This window comes from Pongo abelii, chromosome 1, assembly GCF_028885655.2.
Source record: "Pongo abelii isolate AG06213 chromosome 1, NHGRI_mPonAbe1-v2.0_pri, whole genome shotgun sequence".
NCBI lineage: Eukaryota > Metazoa > Chordata > Mammalia > Primates > Hominidae > Pongo > Pongo abelii.
Window position 1 is genome coordinate 73,094,131 of NC_071985.2, and position 19,597 is coordinate 73,113,727.

At 41.4% G+C, this 19,597-nt stretch overlaps 1 protein-coding gene across 1 annotated transcript in view; it reads right to left on the reverse strand.

Annotated features, from left to right (window-relative positions):
• Nucleotides 1–13,317: 13,317 nt before the first annotated feature.
• The window catches only part of PAPPA2 (pappalysin 2), a 302,050-nt gene continuing 295,770 nt past the window's right edge, over nt 13,318–19,597 (reverse strand). The window contains exons 22-23 of the mRNA XM_024232330.2: nt 18,641–18,739; nt 13,318–16,530 (exon numbers count right to left, since the gene is read on the reverse strand). Of these exons, the coding sequence (XP_024088098.2) occupies nt 16,456–16,530; nt 18,641–18,739 (174 nt within the window). The 3' untranslated portion in view covers nt 13,318–16,455. The remainder of the gene's footprint in view (nt 16,531–18,640; nt 18,740–19,597) is intronic.

The following is a 19,597-nucleotide window of genomic DNA, read 5'->3' on the forward strand; positions in this document are numbered from 1 at the left end:
TATTTTGCCCAAGTTCACAGTTAAATGGAAGTCCAGTCATTTTGACCAAGGGCTGTCTGACACTAACCCTTACACCATACTGCCGTCATGATTAATGAGTTTGTTTCTCGTTCAGTTTCCTAACAAGGGAAAGACTCGTCCCACTGAGATTTTTGCAAATCACAGCCCAGTTACCCCATGTCAGACAATAAGAGAGAGTGTGGTTGGGCAGTGCAAACCCAGTAATGCCATTAGGAAATCAACTTAGGGCACGTAGATTACCTTCACAAGCTGAGCAGATTGTCTCTTCTTGTTTGTTTAGTTGTTTAGCTTGGTTTGGGTTTTTTATTTTATTTTCCGTCTGTCACGTGAGGATGATTCAGAGCCAAGAAATTATGACTCTCACTCCTTATGTTCAATGTTGCCTTTTACTATGCTTTAATGTTTCTTTTTGTGCCAGTCTCTGTTTTCTGCATGCATCCATGGTAACACTCAATGCTTGGGTGAGAGCTTGGGGAACAAATGCCTACTGCCCTGAGGACAGCATAGCTTGATATGTTTTGATAACCTAATGCCTCCTAACCCTGCTCCCACCAGCAACTCCTATTTTATTGTCACATCAAGTGAGCATTTAATGAGCAGTTTGATTTCAAATGAAACCTCAACATTATATAATAAAATTTTACAATTTCCGTTGACATATGTGGGAGTCCAGGACTTGGCTCATGTCTGCACTATTCCGAAGTGAGAAAATAAATAAATAAATCTCTTTGTTCTGGTAGTTTGCAGCGTCTGCTGTAATTGGATTGATTCCCCTAAAGACAGACAGGTTTTGACATCATGTTTCTTCACCAAATCTGCCTTTTGTTAGAGTCTATGATATGCTTGCTCACATGGGAGTACAAATTAGTGTAATTGATTCCTTACTATCTTTCTCAGTGGGAGAACTTTAGCCATATTTTGTGTTTAATAATTAGGAGCAACTTCCTTTGTTTCAAATAATTCAAATGTCAAGTGCCCCTGAGGCTATTGGTGTCCAATGAGTCAGGCAGTGTTCCCTGAAATACCAACTTAGAAATGAAACCGCCTCACACCCTGTCCCTGTGGTATGGAAGGACTTAAGTGCCCACAGATAAAACTAAGGCTGAATGTGCCTTACATGCCATTTTGTCCTGATGACCACTGAATATAACAGTAATGTACATACTCCTAATAAGCCACTGCCTCTTTGTTCTCAGATCCATTTCCCAACCTTCCACTGTTCTGTTCTGTATCACATAGTGCTGACTCTTATAAACTATTGAAACTTTTCCCACACTCCTTTGTCAACAGGCTTCCAGCATGTTGGGACAGTCAGAGGAGTTGTAGATGATTGGAGGAAAGGAAGAAGAAGGCAGCCAGGGTATTTCCCCTTCTCCCTGCCTCAGATGATGTCTCCAGCATCTCCTTCGTGACCTCTGTCTCCTCCATGTGACCCTCCATCCCCTCAAAGCAGGAGTTGTGCCCTGATGTTGCTAATCTGATAGGTTGCCTCTATTTGTCCTTCTATAATCCCAAAGTCTTTCTAATTGGTTTTTCACTTTGAACTTCCTCTGTGGAATTACCTAAAATGTATTTTGCTTTCCTGACTAGGTCTTCATTAATATATACTCCAAACTAAAAGTTAGTACATATCGTCTGACGTAGAAATTTTGTAACTCTTTAGGATTTGAAAGAGAATCTGGAAGATAACAATTTTATGCCAAAAGTAAGTACATTTTTATGAATTCTAAGATTGATTGCAGGGGTGACAAATAGGTTTCCACTTGAGTGCTAAATTTGATCAAGCAGCAGTGGCTGCCTGGAAAACTGACTTGAAAAAGATTCTGAGAATGGAGCTGTACCTGGCCAGAAAGAGTGATGAGATGCATGATCAATACTTCATACAGATATTGAAATGGCAAATAGCAAGATATGTGCCATGCATTTCTCTTGCATAATTTATAGGGCCAAAATAGGTGTGGAATACTCAAAGTTCGGACTACTTAGGAAAAATCTATTATGTATGCATCACATATTATATATAACTTATGGCATATACAAAGGGGAACATAAGTTCATTACATGTTGAAAATGGAAATACAGTGAGAACAAACTACATGTCTGAGATTTGCTAACCCCACTACTTATACATCAATTTCATAGCATTTCCCTTATGTTTTCTGAGCTGCCATTTTTATTTATAAATCAGTATTTTTTTTTAAGTCCTAACAGTGTTGATTTGGTATCTTAGATGGCAGAAGACGAAAAATTTCAGTCTCCATCTGTTTCTGTCACTTGAGCAATGTATCAGTAAGGCTCCAGTCAAGACTTTGACAGAGAGAATTTAATATCAGGAATTGGTGAAAAGGTTCTGGAGAACCAAACAAAGCAAAAATATCTGAAACACTGAGAAAGTACAGAGGTATTAATACTAACTGCAGGACGCAGCCACAACCTTTAGGGCTGGGAGAGCAAAGGGAGGAATTTGGTTTACTAAAAATTAGATTCCCTCAAAAAAGAGGGGTCATTTGCCTGGTGCTGGGACTTCTTTGGAAGAACATAGTGAGGCTGGTTCTTTATTTTATTTTGTTTATTTATTCATTTATTTGTCTTTGAGACAGAGTCTTACTCTGTTGCCCTGGCTGGAGCACAGTGGCATAATCTCGACTCACTGCAACCTCTGTTTCCTGGGTTCAAGCGATACTCCTGCTTCCTGGGTTCAAGTGATACTCCTGCCTCAGCTCCTTGAGTAGCTGGGCACCACCATGCCCGGCTAATTTTTGTATTTTTAGTAGAGACAGGGTTTCGCCATGTTGGCCAGGCTGGTCTTGAAGTCCTGGCCTCAAGTGATCCACCTGCCTCGGCCTCCCAAAGTGCTGGGATTAGAGGTGTGAGCCACCGTGCCTGGCAGAGGCTGGTTCTTTAATGCACAAAGATGAAAGAGCCGGGAATACACTGCTGTTGCCCCTGTGAGAAGCCATTGGTTGGAAGCTGCTGAGTTGAACATCCTGCCAACAGGAAGGCACCAGCCCCTCTCCCTTCTTCCTTCCAGTCTCCCTCTGATGGCCCCATCAACAAAATCTAACATGGACTGACTGATAAAAAGGAACTGGTTTATTGTGTTCCAAAAGCAGCATCATGAAGCAGAGGACAGAGGATGGGTTTCAGCCATGACACAGTAGCTTACTAACTGCAACAAGCAGTCTGAAGATGGAACAAGATAAGACTCTTGAAATTACTTAGTGCAGTGGCAAGAATACGCCTAGTAGGTGTTCAACTAATATTATCACTCCAGAATCCCCTTCAGTGTTCCTTAGACACTGAAACGAGACCACATGTTTCACCAACATTATCCTTCCCCAGTTGCTTTCTCTTCATAACAGGGTAGGGTAGCAAGAAAATATGTTCCAAGTTTCCATTGCTCATCATTTTTTATGTGCCGAAGATCTTTTCAATCTGAAATTGAACTTCCTTTAAGAGGTTTGATCATTGTATGTGAGGTTTCTTTGTTGCCGAAGGTGCTATTGTTTTTAACAGCAACTAATGTTTATTGATGATGAATTATGTACCAAGCACCATATAAGCATTTTTGCATAGCATCTCTTGTCTAAATCACCGAACAACCCTATGAAAAGATACTACCACTATCTACATGTTACAGATAAGATGTTGCAAACTTCAGTTCCTTTTTGTCAGACTTAGATTAACTGGTCTAAGACCATACAGCTGGAAGCTCCCGTTAAGCATGGGAGGCTAGGATATCCCCTTTGTACCACTCTGCAATGCTGCCGTGTTGCTCACTTAAATCACCTTCCCTTCTACATTAGTTCAACATGGTGAGTGAACTGAACTAACAGCAAAATTTGATTAAATGCTTTTTTTGTTTGTTTTGTAATCTAGGAGGAGGGAGGCAATGCACACAGTTCTTGCATACAGCAAAACTGGAAGCCTTCCAACAAACAAGACGTAGCAATCTTTTTTATATTTCCCAGCCTTGCTGCTGCATCCAGGTGATTAGCACAGAGGCAGTCCCTGCCATGGAGGAGGCACGACTATGGCTCTGGGCCTGTGCACTTTCAAGGCTCCTGGTGATATGTGTTTATTGGCATAGGTAGAAACAGAAACTCCAGAACTCCTCCCATCTCTGAGCTCACTGAAATTTAACCTATACTGGCTTAACCTACAATGTGTAACTATCATCCTGGCCTGGCCAGCTACTGGGATGTCTATACAGTTAGAGGACAGACACATTCTACCACACCCATTTTGATGTACACCGTGGTAACTCCTGACCAGGAAGGTCAGTGTAATGCACTTCAGACTTCTGGATCTTCCAAACAGTTTCACTTTTGGGTATCCGATGAAGGAAGATGTTTTGATCCTCACCCTGTAGCTTCTATGTCCCTTGGCAACTAGGAGGGGATCAGAAAATGCCCACATAGAGGTGTTGGTGATGGAGCTGACTAGAGTAGGGCAAAGTGGGGGGAACATAAAGAAAGGGTATCTGGTTGCCACGGCAAGCCAGCAAACACTCAAAAGAGAGAAGGAGTGGCCCAGGACTTAATGAAATGCCACTGGGTTTGAGCAGCAACTGGAATGTCTGAGTGTAGCTGCATTCCTTCCCACAGAACCTGGGGCCAGGCCACTAGCAGGGACTATCTGTACCTCTCAGGAATGCTCAGGATAAAGACAGCCACGGAAAAGACAAGCAGGCCTCCCAGGTGTGGGTTTCCATACTCCAGCCACAGAAATTGGGGCCTCCCAGAAGAAATTTGGAAAACTCCTCAAAGAGCCAAAAGAGACTTGATCTACAAATTATTTTTTTTGCCCTGAAAACTCTGACACTAACATTCTTTAGGGTATGAGAAGGGACTTTGAAAGTTCTTCCTTGCAGAAGTTTACTTCTGGCTTTCTCTTTGCTCCCTACCCTCCTCTAAGACGGTATTTTAACTGTGTCAATGGCCCTGGGGTCTCAGAGACCTCACAGTTTGATCAAACAGAAGACATATGTTAGCAGTGGGACTGTAGATGACAGTGAGTTGAAGAGGCAGGTCTGGAAATATGCTGGATCCAGAAAAGACTAGACCATAAATACATGGAAGGACTGGGGCTGGCATGGCACAGGCAACTGGATTTAGAGAGTACAAAAAAGCCTGAGGTCAAGGCAGAGTCGGGTGTCAGAGCCCAGTGGTTAAACGAAGCATTCACTAGCCAGGAGATTCCTAGAAACTCTGATAAGAGTGTAACAGTGAGATCAGCTGCTGGCCAGGGAGCCAATGAGGAAGGAGACCTGGAGGCCCCCTGAAGAGCCTGGAAAACAGATATTGCCAAAATCTCAACTTGACTTCACCGACGAGTCTTGCTACCTAAGTTCCTTTCTCCAGACTAACTCTTCTGTCCTATTTCATCATACCCTAAGCCTTAACTAGCTTAGAGGAAACTCATGTCTAACGTGTGGCATGAATGGAAACTAGAAACAAGTGGTGAGATTTTGAGCACTTATGAAATGCTAATAAGGTGATGTAGAGTACTTCACAGAAGAAGAAGGAACAAAATCCATTTATTAATAAATATGTAATCAAATATTAAGTATTTAAGAATTTAAAATGTAATCAAATATGTATTAATAAGTATATTTTTAGCTCCAGCTATACTAGGGAAAGAATCTTGTGCAGAGCATTTTGTGCCAGATGCCTTCGAGGATGACTAGATTGCCCATTTGAATATGTATACTATCCCAGAAAATTTAAGCTTATCCCTCAACTTTACAAATGGGCCCTAAAAGACTCAGTCATCTGCTCAAGGTCTCCCTGAGCTAGGATTCCAACTAGGCCTTGATGTTGAAGTCTGTACTCCCTGGATGAGCACACATGAATACATAAGTGCCTGCAATGTCTACCAAAGATCACTTTGAGAGAGACAAGGCCTGAAATACAAAAATGCCTTGTTACCTCCAGGGACTTCATTTACACCCAGAGAGAACCTCTGCTACTCTCCCCAAGCAATGACCATTGCCTGGAGCACTCTTCCCTACATGAAGGTAAACTGTCTAACTCTAAAATTATGAAGGGTGGCTATGGATTGCTCATTAGTGAGCGTGCTGCCCAGGCAGAGCCCCAGGACATGCTCCGGCATTAGCGTGACCCTCTAAAATGGTGGAGAAATTGCACTCTCGCTGACATAGTTTGTAAAACATTTTTCCTCCCTTAAAACTTGGAATCAAGGTCACATTCTATTAAATCTGTGGCCTCAAGCTGGAACATGGCATGGCTTTAAATGAAATTATACTTAAAGCGTAGCCAAAAGTTCATAGAACACTTAATTGTATGTGAGCCTGCACATGTGTGAGAGAGGGGGAGAGACAGAGAGAGAAACATTAACCAGCCTGTTAAAACAATGTATATCCCAGGACAGAAAGTGCACAGGAATTCAAAAACTGACCAATAACCATCTCCACTACTTTGTTTCTTCTTGGTTCTTTCTGTACCAGGGATACTTCTGTTTACTTAGGGTATTGATACATAAAACAACTATTTTTGAAGGGCCAGCTCCAGGATAGGCACTTCACATTCATTGTGGTAAGTCTGCATAACAATTCTTTAAGTAAGTTGTGAATTTATTAATATCTTGCCATTTCACAGATGGGAACATTGAGTCTCAAGCCATTAACTAATTTGCTCAAGATCTCCCAACTTGATCTCAGGACAAGTTGCCTCTTAGACCCTCTATCTTGCTTGATCGACAGTTGCTACTTTTTCCCCATCCGCGTGAACTACTCACACCTGACATGTTTATGCACACTCATTAATCTATTAGCTGGGCAAAAGCATGCCTCAACATAAAACTGACCTTCAAGTCCAGAATACAATGATCAACTTGAGAATGAGTCATTTTGCTGCTGTGTACTCCAAACCCACAGTCTTCTATGTTGGCCTTGCACTACCATCAATTCTTGAACTATTGCTCAAGAAGTAATCAAAACATAAAGCTCTAGTGTCCACAGATGAACCCACCCATCAACCCCAAATGCACAAATACAACATACTCTTTTCTTTTGGTTTTCACATGCATCAAAACAGAGTTGAAATTCAATTCAACATATTTCAAGGTTTTATTTAGGGCAGGACAGGACACTATGTAAGGCAGTACCAGAGATCCAAAAATGGGTAATACTGTGTTTTCAGAGCCGCCACATAAAGATGTGAGGTTGTGTCCTGCCCAAGGCTGCCTGGTCCAAGGAGTGAATATGTCCAGAAATCCAGCCCTGCTACCTGGATTGTCAAGCCATAGTCTCTGATGCTGACTTGCCTTTACTCAGATAAAAGGATGCCTTTTTCCAATTCTCCCAAAAGGCATCAAATGGCCTAGTGGAGCCCCAAGTTCACCTGCTGTTAAAGAGGTTACAATTGAATAGTGAGGAAAGACAAGAACACACATCTAATAAAATATCAGTCAAATATATTGATTATCCTAGAAGAGGACAATGGGGTAATGGGAACCTTAAATCTCATCAAACAGAAAGATGAAGAAAGTCTTCATGAGATTAGAGATGTGTGAGAAGCAATTGAAAAAAATGAGCAAGTTTTTTGCCACATGAAGGTAGAAGGGAAGGCGCTCCATGTTAGAAAATAACATAAGCACAAAAATGGGAACGTCAGGGACTGGGGAGGTATCACCTTTGGCAAGGGTATGGAGTATTTGTTCAGAAGTAGGGGGAGGTCAGTGTAAAAGGTTGGCTGTGCAGTGTAAAAGGTCTCTTAAGTTTCAAACCTTAAGGACACACAGAGACAGCAAACTCTTTCCATGAGTAATGGGTGACTCCACAAGAGCTGTGCTTTCAGAGGAACAGTGTGGACTCACTGTGCTGGAATGGATCAGAGGGGGACAAGGCAGGTGAAGAAGACTTGCTTGGAGACTTTACCATGGCCTGTTCCAGAAGTGATGCCAGCCCCAGCCAGAGTGAGAGCACAGCAGATGAAAAGGAGGATGATGGATGTGAAAGACGTGAAGGATATGCATGGATTATGTACAAGTACAGAGAAACTGCTGCAGAAAACAATTTTACTCTGAGTAAAAGCCAGAGTCATTACCATAGCTAACAAGACCCTCCATGGTCCCCTCCACCCCTCCATACTTCTCTGACCTCACCTATCTCCCTCATTCTGCTCCAGCCATACCAGTCTCAATGGTCTTCCTCGCACACACGAAGGTCTCTTCCACCTTACACTTGCTGTTTCCTGTGCCTGGCTCATTCTCCCTCCAAGGTGTCACTTGGCTCATTTCCTCACTCCCTTCACATCTCCAAGAAGCATCCATGGACCTTCCCTATGTGAACTAGCTCCTCTCCAGCCCTGAAACTCCTTACCCCAACTTACTGCATTTTTTTTCCATAGCAATCTTCAACAGCTGGCATACATATTTGTTGCCTATTATTTATCTCCTTCAACTTCAAGTTTCTTGAGGACAGAAACTTTGTTTTACTCACTACAGTATCCCTAGTGCCTGGGATGTAATAGCTGTTCAACAAAAACATATTGGCTAAAATAATGATATTATCAGCTATGTGAGTATTTTTAACTTCATTAAAGTCAGAGAAGGCCAGATATAAAACACATAGTTTTTGGAAATAGCAAGTTTCTTGATACGAGGTGAATTCATAATGAAGCAGGACAACTCGCTGGAAGGAATGTTATAGTGAATAATAAGGGACTATTGGAGACCCTTTCAAGCCTAAGAACCCGCAAAATTAAGTATGGTGCTTTATATGTGTGGTTTCTCAGGAAATGGAGTGTCGTAATAGAGCATGGTGGGTTAATGCACAAACCCTAGAACCAGACTACTGGATCCAAATCCTGGCTCTGCCACTTTCTGGATGTTCCATCTTGGGCTTCTTTGTGCCTCTCTCAATATTTCTCATGTCTCACTTATATTAAGTGCTGCACTGCTCTCCAGTCACTGTCTGACCTCCCAAAGTTAGGGTCCCAGGCATGACCACTTATCTCAGCCACTAAAAGATGGCTTTATGAAAGCTACAAGCCAGTAAGAGATCTTTTTATTTGTTTTTTAATTTATGGTTTCAGGTGTCTGGATGTATAATTTGTAGATGATTTAGTAAACGTATTTTTCCAAACTAGAATAATATAACCCAAAATATCCACCTAAGCATGATGTAACATTACAGTAGCCATGAGATATAAGTAGCATGATTTAAAAAGCAAATTGAATTATATATGTGCATAATACTTCAGAATTGTACTGGCTGGTGGCATGGCTAGCTACATGTCGCTATTTAAACCACTGAAATTAAGTAACATTTAAAATTCAGTTTTTCAGTCTTATTGGTCACTTTAAAGGCTAGATAGCAACCTGTAGTGCCTAGTGTCTACCACATCAGACGATGCAGATGTAGAACATTTCCATCATTGTCGAAAGTTGCATTGGACTGTGCTATTGTATAACTGGATAAATTCAGCAATTCAATTGTCTTTTGAAGGAAATAACCAGTGTTCCACGTAGCTAATGCAATTTTACAGGCATATTCCATCTGAGTTAACCAACATTTCCGCCAACTCCAAAATTTTCCCCTAGCCTGCTTCCTTTTCCTCAGCTCCATGCTTTACCACCTTTACCCTACAGATCCATTTTGCTTCTCTCTGAATCAGTGGGATAGAACATCTCCTGGCAGCCAAACCACTTGGGAGTCTCCATCTGTTTTAACTGTCCTGGAGAACGTAACTAATGATGGCACACATTGTAGTCTCTCTAATGTCAGAGAAGCATGGTGTTTGAGAATTCGAAGCCACAAAAGGGCAATTCCACTCCCCCGCCCCCCTGACTTCCTTTTCTTCACCATCAAACTTTTTTTTTTTTTTTTTTCTTAAGATGGAGTCTTGTTCTGTCACCCAGGCTGGAATGAAGTGGTGCAATCTCAGCTCACCACAATCTCTGCCTCCCAAGTTAAAGCGATTCTCCTGTCTCAGCCTCCTGAGTAGCTGGGATTACAAGTGTGTGCCATCATGCCTGGCTCAGTTTTTGTATTTTTAGTGTAGAGGAGGTTTCACCATGTTGGCCAGAGTGGTCTCGAACTTCTGACCTCAAGTGATCCGCCCACCTTGGCCTCCCAAAGTGCTGAGGTTACAGGTGTGAGCCACCACACCCAACTGAAAACTTTTTGAGAGAATAATCTATACATATAATCTCCATCAATCCCTCTTTAACCCCTTTCTGTCTGGCACTTCTTAAACACTATGCTGGGTATGGGGCTGCAAAAGTAGGTATTTAGGAAACTGAGGCTTAGAGAGATTCAGTAACTAGATGACTTATGTAGTGAGTAATGGACCCAGAATTCAAACTTAGATTTGTCAGCCTTGAAATTTTGTAGTTGTCATCCTGGCAGATCATTATGCTGCTGCCCATGGATCACAAGTCACCAATACATCCTACATACTGACTTTCTAGGTCCAGGCTCAGTCATCCATGCCCCCAGCCTCCCTGTGCCAGGTCACCCATCAAGGTAGAGAAAGCATGAGCAATGTTGAGTTAATAAGCAATATTTCCCCATTGTGAAGACCACTTGGATATTCTAAAAAGCAATAGAAATTTTCTTACAGATTATTCTAATAGTTATTGATTCGCTACCTACAAAGTCGTTACTTGGAAGTCATTTGTACCCTAAGATAACTTGCCTAACTATTCAGGAAGTACTTTGAGTTGCACGTATTAAATTGTGGTATGGGGAAATTCTCTAACTTTAACAGCCTTTTATGTGTATAAACATTTTTAAACTGGCAATTGCCTTCAGAAGGGCACATTGACGCAACATAATTGGTAATCATTAAAAAGTCAACACTGTCCCTTTTTTTACTTATTTTTTTGCATTTGAATATTTGACTTTTGTGTAGACAAAGACAAAGAAAAGGAAGCTTGTCTGTATTAAATTACCCTTAGAAGAAAATTGAATTTGTAGAACATTAGCAAATTGCAGTTAATGTGAACTATTGTCATTACTCGGAACTATCTTTCAGGGGTTAGAGATGTTTTTATTATACTCACCTGGAATACAAATTTGACTTGTAGATCTCTTTCAAGAATGTACTTCATCATTGCTAACTCATAGCAATGTAACCTAAAGATTGAGTGGCAGGACCAGATTAAAAAATGAAAAACAAACCATCTTCAGCAAGGAGCCAAATGTGGCAAATCACACACCATAGTGCATTAACTACCAGGCTGAATTCTGTACTCAATCTCAGGTAGGCTCACACTATGGGAGACTTGAGAATAACCATCTATTTTCTAAACTAGTCTTGTATTTTGCCAGGCCAAATATCCCAGGCACAGGTAGAAGCTTTTATGGGCAGGGACCATTATGGGATATGAGATTCTCACCACCACCACCCTTTTCTTCTGAGCTAACCACTGGGAAACTTGAAATACTAAAAGTATTTCAGTGGTCCTTCTGGAGCGATGTAGAAAGAAATGACCCAAAGTCAGCTTCAGAGATGCCCTGGAGCCCTTCTCATTACCTCACCCAACCCTACCCTAAGCCCTTCATCATCTGGATGGCCTGAATCTAAGCGTAGTGAGTCTCCCAGCTGACAGATGACTCATCATGTCATTTAAGTTTGTCAGTCAATGGAAACCAGAGCTCCAAAGTCTCTGTCCAGGACTCTCCCCAGGGAAGCTATTAAGGAAAAGGCTGCCTTGCCAGACGTTTCTGTCCAGCTGGCCTAACTGGTATATGCAATGGCATCTGCTTATACTCAGGGCCTGGCATGAGGAGAGGGCCCTGGAAGGGTGCTCAAGAAGGTTTGCCCTCAGTTTTCCTACCATTTGCTATGAACAACAGGCAGGAGAGAAAATAGGCTTAGCTACTAAGAAAGCCATAAGGAAAGCAATGAGCACCTTGAAACATAAACCGGTAAAAAGACATTAAACTTTCCCATTGCAAATGATCTGGGTTCACTCTTGGGCCTAGCAGGCTGAACACTGTGCAGTAGAAAACATTACATTTGCGGAAAGAGAACTTGGATTCCCACCCCAACCTGCACTTAGAGATGTGAACTTAAATTTTCCTATAACCTCACAGACACTCAGTTTCTTCATCTGTAAAATGAAAACAAAACAAAACAAAACAAAAAACTGTCCTTGCTCTGCCTAACCTGTGGGTAGCCATAAATCATATGAAAGCATTTTGTAAACCATAAAGAAAATGCTTTTTTTCTGTCTCAAATGTTTATTTCTAACCACAAACCTCTCTCCCAAGTCCAAGCTCACATTTCCAACTGTCCATTCCACAGTTCTTTCCAAATGGCTCATAGGTGTGCTGAGATATCTGCCCAGCCCTTCCAGTAGCCAGGTGGTGACTGGTATGGTCAGAAAACTCTGCAAACTAGCCCCAACTGCAGAAGCCTCCTCTAGGGTTCTGAACATTGCTTTAGATGGCATTTCCTATCTGGCCCTCAACCCGAGTTTATTGAAAGAGCAAATGAATACTCTTTCTTTAAAAGCCTGCTCCTGCCAGCTTCCCTCTTCTGTGAGGGCTGATAAGCTTTCAGATTGTGTATTTAATGCAGAGGCATCATCCTTGACATTTCTTTTCACCTCTCTCCATCCTATTAATCACCATTTTTCTTTACCTTCTAACATCTTGGTGTCCCACAGAACCAGGCTAACTCCCTTCATATGACCTTGAAGAACTTTCTTTACCAGGTTGTGGCTTAGCATTCTTATTTGTGAAGTAAGAATATGCTATTTGCAGATCTGTTGTAAGAATTAAGTAAGATTCTGTATTTACCAAATGTATGGTACATGCTAGCTTAGTTCTACCTTCCAGCTAAGCTGGATGCCTCACTGATGTTCCATAATGCACAGCCTATCCCATTCCTACTTCCACAGCTTCAACCATGTTGTTTACCTTGCCTGGACTCTCCTCTCCCCACTCCCATTTCTGCCTGTCAGATCATATGCATCCTTCCCAACCATTTTCCAAATGCTGCCTACCTTTGGCATCCAGGAATGAGCCCTACTTCCTCTGAACTGTAAGTAATTCTTACAGTTTATTTCAAAACTCATGAGACATCTGACATTCCTACCTCACATTCTACTTTCATATATGCCATGTCTTCTTATGAACTTTCATATTTATTTTCCTTACACATCCTATTTACTTAACAAATGGTTTTTAAATGACTAAAAGAAATGACCAATCAATCAAATAAATAATGACTGTTGCCTGGACCTGGCACAAGACAATGGAAAGTGATTAGAAAGTGATGAAATGATTTAAACAAAGAGTCAGACACCAAAGACACTTCATATTTTGTGTGCTGATTTTTTAATGAACATCTTATAATCTTAACAAAATAACTGGCTGTAGCTGTTTTACATTACAATACAGTAGATCAGCTCCTTTCACTACATTCCCAATCAAGCCATCCCCTTGGATGTTAACTAATGCACTCAATAGTGATCACAAAGAATACAGGAAGTGCCAAGTTCAATGCCTTGTAATAGAAAAAAGAGAAGATGAGAATCAGGAAGAGCTCTTTACTTTCACAATCCCTTTACTTTCATTTCTGTCAGTATCTGCCCATTCTTCTCACCCTGTCCCCTTACCTACCTTTCTGATTGGAGGCTGTGATGCTAGTTGTTAGAGTCAGCTAGCCCTGGGCCACCTGGGCACAATCAAACACACAGAAGAGTCTCTGAGAAAGGCTCTCAATGACCACATGGGTGGATAAGAGTAGCAGAATGTGGACCACCACATGGAGTGCGTGTGAGTTGATGTTGCTGGGATCTGTGAGCACAGTGTCTTAGTCCTTCCACTTTATCAGTGACCTGAGTTGCTCAAAACATCAGGTCCCAGGAACAAAGACTGGAAGAACCTGCTGTCTCTGAATAGATACAGCTGACTATGGCTGGGAAGCCTTATAGCCTAAGAGACTCTTCACACACAACAGGAACTTTCCTTTTGCCTTCCCAGAGCAGTGGTGAATTGCAGATAATAAAATATTTTAAAATGAAATTTAAAACAGAAATGTTCTTACTGTTGCTCCTGTGGAGAGACTGCATGAAGACACACACTGGCATGAGCCACAGGCTCCATGTTCCTGAGCTGAGTAATGCCCAGGATAACAATTCCTCTGCCTCAATCTCAGACAAAGTAGGATTCTCCAAGGCAGAACTTAGAATGCGTCCAGCAATTTGGACATCTTCCCCAATAAAACAATTTTATAAAATTTTGAAAATAGAGTGTCTAAACTTTTCCATTGTCCTTTGCATATTGAAGCCTATCAGAATGCCAAGAATAAATATGTTTGTCTTCTTGGGGGCACTAAGCCTGATCCAAGACAATGAATGGTATCTGAACTACATTTTCTTTACACTGGAGATTAGAGGACAAAAGGTTTTTTTTTGAATGGGTGAACTCTGCTCTTTCCTTTCCCCAATAGCTTTGCAACCCTCATTCCACAAACCTACAGATTAATGTGGGTATATCACCTTATTCATGTTTTATTCCCTTTCAGGATATTGTTCTTCCCTACGTGATAGTGCGGATAATATTTCTATCATTGTGGTAGTATTTCCTATTCCTATTTGCACAGCCATTGCTCTAGTGTTGATGGGAAGAGTAGAAAAACTGTGGTCAAAGCAAAAGAGCAGAAGATTGGAAGAGACCACAGCTGAGCTCTAAATTTTGTCTGTTCTTGGTTTCCATTGGAGAAGAAACTTTAAGGGAGACAAGCCTCACAGCCTTCCTAAAATGAGTAAAACTAGAATGTTAAACAGAAACTGGCTCCTTACTCTCTTTCCCTAGGGTCTAATCCAGAAACCATTACAAGAAGATGTAACTGCAGTAGACCACATCCCAGTGAGCCTGGGATGTAAATAGAGAGAGGCTTAATGTGGTCATTTCACGTGCAGTCCATCTATTGGATAAGAAAGGGTAAAAACAACAAAATGGACATTAAATAGTTGAAATTCTTCTGTCTCCCCACAGAGTGTCACCCTTGCTCCATGCATTTCCATAGCTTGCTCAAGTCAAAATCTCTGGCTCACAGATTTTGTACATGATACTTGAAGAGAATTTATCTCAGATTCTTCATTGCTCAAGGGACCCACTTCGGTCTTCTTTGGAGACTTGGAACAAGGACCGAGTCTCCCTGATCACTTCCATTCTCATGCCTGGGCCTGGATTTAACCCTGACAGCTCTTGCCTGTTCTTTCATCTCCTCCCACCTTTCCCCTGTATCATTTCCATAACATTTTTCCCCCAGAAAAATCAACACTTGGTCATGTGACTGGCCAGACTTGGAGACTTCTAACAAGAAGTAGGACTACAGGCCAAGTATGAGGAGTGTGTGAGTTACTGTAATCCTGGTGATCAGAGAATGGGCCATAGTACAAACTTGTTGACTAGCTGACAGCCACACTTGGAACAGGCATGTATGGACGTGCAGAAAATCCTGGGTCTCACCAACTCCAATTGGGAGTTCTGAGAAGTTGACACAAGTTAGTAAATTCTTTGTGGACAGATATTCAAGAATCATAGTCTAGTTCTCTTGGACCCATCACCAATGGTACTCTCACTCAACTTCCTATGCCTCTTAGTACCACCATTCCAACTCCCCATCTCCTTGGTCATAAAATGGGCCCAGCTCCCAGGTCATAAAAAAAAAAGGTGATTAGCTTTACATACTAGCATCCAGAATTCCATCTAATTACTCTCTTTCCTTCTGTACTTCCCATTCAGCCTGCCAATCCCCATCCATAGAAAGATGGGAAAATAAGTTGCCTTTCTGTCCTTAAAGTCTCAGCATTCATTTTGAATGTGAACTTCACAGCAGCATGTGTGGAACAATGAATAATTTTTAGCTTAGTAAACAGCAAAAAATATAATATATATAATATATTTATATAATTATGTTTAAATACTTATAAAGAATAACTAACTTCATTATTTAAGAGAAACTACACAAAAACAAAAAGAACCAGTTAAGAGCAGACAAGCTCTGAAAGATGACAATCCATTCGAAATGGGTATTAACAGTATCCTGCCAACTTCTCCTCTAGTATTTTGGTATTGGTTTACAAGTTGGGTGGGACTGAATAGTTGGCAGGGGGTAGAGTGGGGAGCAGGGCAAGAGTTGAGGATAGGATTTAATGGAATATAAATGGGGGAGGAGGGTCCTTATATATCTATCATATTTCCCCTTCCATGTTAATCAACTGCCACTTTAAAGAAACTTTTGCCTATGATTCTCTCCTACTTGGGCTACTCGATGAACTAGTTGGCACCTATCAATATCCTCTTGCATTTCTTATAAGATCCTTCATGCTCTTCCTCCTTCCTCCATTTCATGATTGTTCTTCATTCACCCTTTGTTTCCTCCTGGATCGGCCTCTTTTTCTTACTGCCTCTGAGGCAGTGGAGGGAGGGGCTTGTTCGCACAGTTACTGATTTTCTTCTGCCTTGGGGTCCCGGCAGGTGCACTCATCCAGGTCACAGTCAGCAGCAAATGGAATGACCTAGGGGAATGAAAGGGAAGTTGAAATAGCTCATTTCTGTGATAGCTTCACACTTTTCAACCAGCTTTCACTTTCCTCACTTGGTCCCAGAGGAACTGTAGAATTATGTGCTAATATCACAAACTGGAAATTAACACGCAGTTTTCCCACTCACATATCATGTCACCATGTAGCCTTAGGCAAAGTAATTGTTCCTTGCTTCACTTTTCTCACATATAAACTGGGGAGGACAACAGAAACTACCCCAGAGGGTGTTTGTGTGATTTAAATAATATGATTATAAAGCTCTTATATATTGCCAAGCATCTGTAACTACTATTCTATCAGTTCTAATATTACCACTCATATCTAAAAATACTGCTCTTACTGTTACTGTCACTTTCCCTGTAAAGTAGGAAAGATGAATGGTAGCATTAGCATTTTCTCTTTACAGGGAAGGGCAAGAGATGTGGGGTGACTTAATTCAAGGTAATGAGACTACTATATGGGAAGCCGAGACTAGCTACAGACTAGCACTCTGACTCCAACTCCTCAGTGCTCTTGGAACAATAGGAACATCTTTGCCATCCTCATAAAGCATGAATTTTTGCTCTTTTTGAGCCCAGGATATACTTTGGCTTGGTGGAATAATGCATCTCCCCACCCATTGTTTGTGGCTGTATTGCCTTCCTTCTATGTAACTATCTCTTCCTCATGCCAGAGATAGTCCGGAAAAAGTTACTCACTTCTGCTTGCACTGCTACAAACAGATAAATGCTACATCCATAACTAGCATCAGAGAAAATTGGGTATTTGGGAGATGTGATATAAAAGTGGCAATGATTTTTCCCTTTGGGGCATGAACAATCTAATGAGATAAAAATCAGTAGGCATATCACACACAATACTAGTCCAAGTACACTAAAGAGATTGGCTTGGTGATTGGGCAAGTGGATAGGAGAATGGGTGGGGTTGTGTGGGGAAATTTTCCAGCATATTTGCACATTACTTTGAAATGTGATTTAGGAGTCAACAGAGGGGTGAAGTGCCTTTTCGATCCTAATTCCTGTGTATGCTGGCCACAGGCACTGAAATTTATTACAGACGATTACTAGATTTTCAGAGTGTGAGATGGGGAGAGAACTGCTTTATTTTTTCCTAAGTTATCTTGTCTTCCTATACAGAGATAGCTGGCCTGATTTCTGACCTTTGGTCCAAGCTCTTGATCTGTTTCTTAGTTTAGGATTTATTGATTTTTAGAGCAAAAGAGAGCCAAATTAAATAGTGATATGATGAGCCCCTGAGCACTCTGCGTTAAATAAGTTAATTCACGTAAGTGGCGAGAACAGTGTCTGCCACATATTGAGTAGGGATTAAACATTAGCGAGTAAGAGACGTAGTATTCAAGTCTGCATGTAGGTGATCATGGTAGGTGTGGTTTTATTGTGGAGACACATACAAGGAAGGAAATAACATCTCTTGCTTATTTCAGATTTATCATATTGACCCAACTAGCTTCAAATATCTTTGGAGCACTTAGATTTTTACCCATATTATTGCAAAATTTTAACTTATTCTATTTTATAAGGCTTAGCTTGAGCCTATCTGCTAATTTAACAGAGCCAAGAATAACAGGGATAAAGCGCATTAGAAAGGATTATTGCTCACGATACAATCCAGAGAGTGCTCAGGTGGCTGGTGGCAGCCATTTAACATGTGTCTGCGAGATGCTTGTAACACACCATGTAAAATTATTAATGTAATTATGAAGATGGTTAGCAACTGAATAGCACTTTGTTGATAATCCCACCTCCCGCAGGGGTAAAGACAATTACTTTCCCTTCCTACAGAGATGTTTCTTGGCCAATGATAAGCAGGTATGAGTCTTTCTGTAGCAAAAACCATGGCTTTTCTGAAAGAATCACTGAACTGACAAAGAGCTAGTGTTGTCTAAGAACCCATGCTACCCTTAACCCTGTCACTTTAGAAGCTCCAATATTTGTTCATTATAATTCCCTCCTAATTGTTGAATACAAACCTACTATTACATACCATGAATGAGAGCTAGCTGAAGACCCTGTCTTTATTCCTGAAGCCACTGCCTCCCCCATCCCCAGGTTCTCTCACTCACCTTCTTGGAGGAGAGTGTGGAAGAGCAGCAGTCTCCCCCGTCATAGTGGCAGTAGGCTCGGTTGTTGATAGTGTCACACCAACCATCTGCTTGGAAGGGCTGTAGGGAGGTTAGAAGGCAACATCTCAGTATAGCCTTATTATGTCTTGTTTGACTCTGCCACTCCTCCCATCCCAGCGTAATCCATACAACTCCAGAAATATTACAGAAAAGCACCCAAGGTGCAGGACACAAATTGACCTAATATTTGCAAGAAGTTGAAAAAATCTCAAGACCACTAGGTCCAAGGAATTGTCACATTTCACTGGCAGCACTGCTCCCGGCCTACTCTAAGGTCTGAGACAGGTCATTTAAACTCTTTGATCAACTTTTTTGCCTTCTTGTAACAAGTGGTCTTTATATTATATAGGTTACAAAACAGTTCAACATCTTTTTAACTCTGTTGAGCATGGGAGAAAGCCTGTGCAGTAGGCAGAGTGGGCCTCAAAAGTCCCGCTTTTTTGGAAATGAGGATGCACAGAGATGGTAAGAATTGCCCAGGTCACATAGCAAGTGCCAGATAAAGCTTAGTATTAGATGTCATGTAACTTGGCTTTGTACTGCTTCTCACATATTAACCTCCACCCCTCTCCTGCACTGAAGACTGACACTTAGAGATCTGAGTAGTCCTTGGGTGCTATGAAGACTCAGATGGTGTCTGTCCAGCCCGCAGTGGTGCTCGGTTTGAGGACACCAGTGCTGTAACACAAATATTCCCACAGGTACAGCCAACTCATGCACAGAAACTGGACACAGGGTTAGAGCAGAGAAAGCTGTACTGTTTCCATCCACTACTGTTACTGCAGTAAGTCAGCACGAACTAAAATGGGAAAGGTGTCCAGGCCAAACCAGAGTTAATGGAATGTTTCACCCCAAAAGAGAATGTACAATAAGAACAGCAACAAGTTGTTAAAAAAA